General features: G+C 36.6%; 1 protein-coding gene across 7 annotated transcripts in view; it reads left to right on the top strand.

Moving 5' to 3' along the window:
• The window catches only part of Ptprk (protein tyrosine phosphatase receptor type K), a 573501-nt gene that overhangs the window by 133119 nt on the left and 433541 nt on the right, over positions 1-6841 (top strand). For all 7 annotated transcript variants that reach the window (XM_008854753.2, XM_008854752.2, XM_008854754.2 and 4 more), the window contains exon 2: positions 2376-2498. In XM_008854753.2, coding sequence (XP_008852975.1) covers positions 2376-2498 — 123 coding nt within the window. The remainder of the gene's footprint in view (positions 1-2375; positions 2499-6841) is intronic.

Here is a 6841-nt window from a genome sequence, read left to right on the forward strand (position 1 = left end):
TACACACTAAATGGGGTTGGGGTTTTCAAAGAGTTTTCATTCTTGCTTCATTCTTACTTATCTTCCTTAGGTATAATTTAGAAAGCTATCTCCTAATCAATCTAATCTGGTGTATGCAACTGGTTCTTTTGGGTTTTTTAGAATTTTAGTCATTTTGTTATCCCATATGTCATTCTGTTTCATCCATTCGCCTGGAATTATTATTATTGCATTGTATTTCTTGTCATCTGTTCTTCATCTTTGCTGTATTAGCTCTTAACTTGAGAAACTCCATTACAGAAATTATTATAAAAATCTTGCACCCCAGATTTATAAATGTGCTTTACATGTATTTAAGAGCTGTGGAACACTTTTTCACTTAGAACTTATTGTAAAGTATAAATTGAAAATTCACCTTTAAAGATTTTTCTTATTCTGGAAGTCATGTAGAGCAGGAATGTGTTTCATGAGTCTTTTGACACATTTCTCACATGGCAATGATATGCAATGTTGGCCCACTTACTGTGTACAGCTACCCTAGTTGTTACTGCTAATCAGAATGCTGGAGTCTAAAATTAACCACGTCTATGAAGGGCAGCAATTACGGCCATTTGTCTTCTAAATCAGTCAGTGTGAATTCTACTGGTAGTTTAAATTTATATGCAGAGGGCACTTATACCAGGGTAAAGGGTAACGGGGACCCTGAAGGCATGTGTTGCAAAGCAATAAATCATTTTGGGGTTGTGATAGCAAATTATATTTTTAAGAAAATCTTTGCTATGTTAAGATGCATTTCCTGGTCTTTTGTCGTTTGATTTTAAATTAAAAAGTGCATCATTTTTCATGTGAGCCTATGTAAAAAGGGCCATTTTAAGCATATTTAAGAGATAATACTAAGTGCTCCAGCTGCCGAACTTTGGGTTATTATAAAGGAATTCTATAGTCGTAAGAGAACTCAAGGGAACCCACAGTATTTGGAGACTACAGTGTCTTTTGTCGTTTACAGTTTTATGTTTGATGTCGCCACTCTGTCATTGGTGAGGATTGTGTCTTTCATTCATATCCAAAGTGGCAAGCATTTTTTGATTAATTTTAATTTTATGTGTACATGTAGTCTGCCTGCATGTATGTTAATACATCTGTGTTGTGCAATGCTCTCTCTCTGAGGTCGATAGAGGGCATCTGATCCTCTAGAAATGGGGTTTCTAATAACTTGTAATGCTAATTACTCTTGCCTTTACTTCTTCACATCTCCTATTCACGATTCAAAGATTCTTTTCCTCCTGGAGATAAGAGTTATGCAATTTGGGAGTCTTTTAGATAGACCCATTGAAGGGGTACTCCAATTGCCTCACCCTGCGTCCCTATTCAGCTAATGGTTCTGAGCTGCTGTGTGAGTGCTGAGAACCAAATTCAGGTCCTCTAAAAGAGCAGTCAGTGCTCTTAACTTCGGAGCCATCTCTCCAAGCCATCTCTCCAGCCGCCAAAATGACAAACTTTTGAGGAGAGTTAGAAGAGTTTAATGGCCTGAAGTTTACCTCCTTTTAGCTGTTATTGCTTGCCCTGGAATTCTCAGAGTTTCCCCACATAGATCCCCATGGAAACTAAGCAAGTAAGCTACTTGAAAGGAGACAGGTTATTGGGTTTTCTCATTAAAGCTACTGCTAGATTTTCATTAGTTTTAATCCATTTTCTTTTAGGATTAGACATTTAGGCCAGTTCTTATTTCTTGATTTGAATAAATAAATCAGCCAGTTTGTGTGTACCTTGTGTATATATGGGCCAAGAAGGAAAAGTGATTGTTCTACTTCTTCCATAAAATTACCTAGAAAACATAAAGCTGGGGAGGCTGGGGAGATGACTGATAGAAAAGGAAAGGCTGCTTACTCTCTAACAGTCAGGTTATTAAGTAAAGTGAAAGTGGTGGGAGTGGTTTTAGGCTAATCCAATTGATTTTGTGCTTCAGTTTCTCCACTTTAAATTGTAATTGTATATTAAAATAAATAATGTACAGAAAAGCCTATCACAGACCTCAAACACTTTAGACCCCAGTAGAACTTCCTGTGTTTCATTTCCTGTTAGGAGTCGCTTTTATAGACTTCTTTTAGATCAAGGGATTGATAAGGCATAAATATGAGCTTTGCTTTCTTGAACTTGCATTACAGAGAAAGACAGTTTCTACCCGTCTACCTTTTTCTCCACTAAAGTATTTAGATTGTAGGTGATTTGTATATTGCAGGAAAGCCTCATTATGTACATCTTTTTGAAAATAATTCAAAACTTCAGCTTTCCTTCTGAGGATCAAATAGTTTTCTTATTCAAATCGAATACACTAATTTCACCAAGTGTAGATAATGTGTATAGTATATAATGATGTTCCATGTTTCTCTTTCTAGGTGGCTGTACTTTTGATGATGGACCAGGGGCTTGTGACTACCACCAGGATCTGTATGATGACTTTGAATGGGTCCATGTCAGTGCACAGGAACCTCATTACCTGCCTCCCGAAATGCCTCAAGGTGAGAAACAACACTCTCTTTACTTAGTGTTAGAACAGTTTCAGAGTAAAGAACATTTTCTCATATTTAACAATAGCAATTTGTTATAATCCAATTTATGTCTATCTAAAAGTCTTAAAATATTATTCACTCTTCCCTTAACATTCTATAAACTTCCCTCTATGTTTCAGAACTTAGCATATCTTTCCTTGGTTTTGGAAGAAAACCATGTAACTATATTAATATTAATTGGTTTTTTTTTTCCCTTAAAAATGACAAACTAAAACAAAATAACACAAAAGCCAAAAAATCTGAACAAATGAAATTTATTGAAAAGTATCTTAAACATGAGATCAACTCATTTGGAACTTACTCAGTTCAATTTCACAGATGTGATGGAGCCAGGCTAGGGGGAAGGATGAACTAACTCATGGTCAGGAAAGCAGCTCTCTCAATCTCCCAGGAGACGTGAGCTTCTCAGTGGTTCTGTGGGGAGATACCTTGGAGACAAAATTACCCAGTGATTATCTTTTCCGAGTGAATTATGTAGAAATGAGGTAGAAACCTGTTTATTATTTGCATATAACTCTTGAATGCTGTGTGTTTTTGATTTTATGATAGGATGCATTTTCTGCTTGCTTAAGACACCATGATTTTTCTTGGATATGTGAAAAACACATCCAGATAGGATATCAATATATACCTTCCATTTAATACAACCTCAAACTAATATTTGTGCTTTCAATTCTACATATTAATTTGGAACTAATTCTACATTGTATCCTAAGCAATTGTAAAAATTAGAAATATACTCATAAGTTTTGAAGTATAATACTAAAGAGAACAAGTTATTTTTCCTTTCAAATGTTTAGAAAGAAGGAAATAATTACATATAAAACACATAGGTATAACATAATTGACATTTTGATTTTCTGTTAGTAATTTGTTTTCAAGTGTAATGTTTGTATTTGATTATGATTATATGAAAATAGCTTGTGATTGATTTATTTTCTATAAATTCAGAATATCCTTCATAACTGCCCATGAATTTTAGATATAACACTCTTAGACAGACATAACCATTTCAAGTGGAAATGTCAATTATGATGATTTTTAAAAGTTCTTAGTTCATGTTATTTATAAAAACAAAAGGAAAAATATCAACAATAATTAACAACACACCACAAGCACACAAAGCAAATAAAATAAAATATATAACTTAGACGCCTGAATGAGGGTTGTGAATAAACACAGTGAGCATATTCTTTAGAAGTATTTTGTATAGTTTGATTCTGTGATGTATGCCTGTGTGCTTTTTATTACGGATGTAGCTTTCCTTGACTGAGGATGCAAATGGTTATTTCTGAGACCAGACTAAGGCGTAACTTCCCTTATGGAGGAATACATTGCCTCGCTGTAGTTGACATGCTTTGTGCCTTATGTCTGACCCTGACACTGTTGTCCAATTTGCTTCATTTTGTGCATTGTTTTGTGTTCTTCTTTCAAAGATATATAACCTTATTTTCCTGGTACATTTTAATTAAAGAAACTACAGTAAACTTTCACCTAAATTTTCTCAGTGGTATATTTAGATTGAATTTTTCATGTACTATTAAAAAAGGTGGGTTGGACTGCACACATTTTGACTGTTTATCATCAGAGAATAATCAGAAAGACGTTGATTTATGGAAATGTTGCCATTATTAATTACCATCGATGGTGGGTAATGAATAGCTGAGGAGGGTGTTCCGATGACCTTGTTGCTCACCTTTTACAGCTTAATCGGCGGTTACGGTAAAGGATGATGTGCACAGAAAATAAAAGTGTTTGAAATTCAGCCATATCCTCCAATTAATAGCACATTAATTAATCATGCAAAGGAAGGAAAAGGTCATGGCCACTTTATTTGTTGCAGAGTGTAACTGTGTTTAGTCTGAGGAAAGGAAGCACTTGCGCATTTTGCTTTTTTATTCATTTTATTCATTTCTTTTGCATGTGTTTTTGCATGTGTGTGTGCAGGCACACATGTGTGTAAATACATGTATAGATAAGAGGGCAACCTTTAGTGTTGTTCCTTAGGAACTATCTACCTAGTTTTCTTTTGAGACAGCGTCCCCTGGCCTAGAGCTTCCGGAGGGAACAGGCTAGGCGGCTGGTCAGTGAACCCCAGGATCCTTCCGTATCATACTGTCCAGCATGAGTGCCACCACAGCATCTGGGTTGTGGGGATAGAACTCAGGTTGTCATACTTGAAGGGCAAGCACTATACACTATCATACATAGTCATACCTTTTTACAAAGTGTTTTTTCCCCTCCCATTTTCCATCTGATATTCCTTTAAAGTGCTGATTAAACATTAATCTACACATATGTTGACCAAGAGGACACATTTAAACTTATTAATTTTTTATCATTGATCACTTTTTTTTCCACACAAATAGATAGGCATGCTTAGTTTTTTTTAAAACTGAAAATACACAAATAGGAGCAAAGCAAAACAGCAAATTCTAGGCTGACCCCTCTCTAGTGGGACTGCTGTCTGTCTGAAGCAGACATGTTATTGAATCCTCTGCAGTACTTCGACATTGCTAATTCGCCTCTTTTTATTGGCTTTTTTTTTTTTGTATTAAAAGGCAAAAAGGGTTAAAAGACAGAAATAGTAAACAAGTAGTTTGGCATAATGGGAGGATAAAGAAAAGAAGCAAATAATTTCTTCTCGTGAGAAAAATACTGTCAATAATTGCATAACATGTTCCAGAGAAGCTTCTAGCCCCATGTACCACATTTGTTAGAAGACACGATGATGGCTGAGAAGACCACTAACTATGTTTCAAGATAGCATGCAGAAGAGTGAACACTTCATAAAACAGTCCCCATGGCCAAAAGTCATATGGAAATATGAACAGCTACTCCATCATTTCCACTCTCAAGGGAATGCAAATAGACTCTCTAACGAGAGACTGCTGCACCTTTGTGACCCCAGGTGTTAGTGAGAAGAATGTGGAACAAGCAAAACCCTCCTATGCTACTGTGGAGTGTAAATCTGCACAGCAACTTTGCACAGCCTGATGGCCAGCTCATCTATTCTTGGGTACAAGCCCAGAAGAACTGAGCACACGTGTTCATTCAAAGAGTGTGTAGGAATGTTTAGAGTATCAGTGTTCACAGTAGTCCCAAGCTGAAAACAACCAAATTCCCATCAGCACTACATGGACAAAAGCATGAAAATGTGTTCATGTAATGGGATAAATATTATATCACTGTGTGAATAGACTCAAGTTATACCCGACAGTATCGATGGATTCCACAGACATCCTCAGGGAATGAAATCAGACAGAAGTGTAGATATTGTATTCCACTTTCATAAATTTCAAAAGCAGGCACACTGATGGATAAATTGGAAATACAGGTGTTAACACTTCCGGGGGGCATTGGGAAGGAGACTTCTGGATGCTGGTGATAGACTGTTGACATGGGTAGTACTTGAGCTACTCTCAAATTAAGAAATCACAGAGAAGTTCAGTGGTCAGTTGTATAATTTCCTGCTTGTACCTTATAAGTTAATAAAAGGTGACAAAATAAAATAAAACTAGTGTTCAGGAGAAAACTATTGGGAAACTAGAATAATTGAAATGTTATAGGTGAGGAAATGGGTCATAGTTTCTTTTTCTTCCATCCTGGATCCCACTCTGCACACGTTTGGGCTTATGTGTGTTCTACCTGTGCTTAGGCAATTCTTTGTCCAGTTACACATTCTCTAAATTCTTACCCATTCTCACTGTGTCTACACCGAAGCGTCTGCCTGAGCCTGACTGGCATAGAAGTCTTTCTCTGTCCCTTTTATCCAGCTATTCCCCAACTTGTACATTGGACGTATTTCAATTCCTTTCTCAGAGTTTCAATTTTCCATCTTTTCCTTCACTGAACCATAATGTCCGCATGCATATATAGCATTCTTTTAAATCTTCAGTTTCCCAAGATATCATTTCAGTTTTCTTAGATAAAAGTGAGAGCCTCTATAATATAAAGTTTAAAAATTTTTGTTCAAGGGGCTGGGGAGGTGGTTCATTGGGTAAAAATACTTGCAGTGAAAGTTTGAAGAACTGAGTTTGTGTCCCCAGCACCCTCATCAAAAGCTGGTATTGCTGTGTGTACCTATAACCCCGGTACTGGGGAGTGGGGTTGGGGGTTAGAGATAGATGGATCCTGAGAACTTGCTGGTTAACCTAAGCAGAAAGCTTCAGGTTCAGTGAGAGATCTTGTTTCAAGGAAGTAAGGTGGCGCATGATAGTGGAAGAACCGGATGTCTCCCTCTACATAAAACACACACACACACACACACACACACACACACACACACACAC

The sequence above is a fragment of the Nannospalax galili genome, unplaced genomic scaffold (genome assembly GCF_000622305.1).
Source record: "Nannospalax galili isolate Female #2095 unplaced genomic scaffold, S.galili_v1.0 scaffold327, whole genome shotgun sequence".
NCBI lineage: Eukaryota > Metazoa > Chordata > Mammalia > Rodentia > Spalacidae > Nannospalax > Nannospalax galili.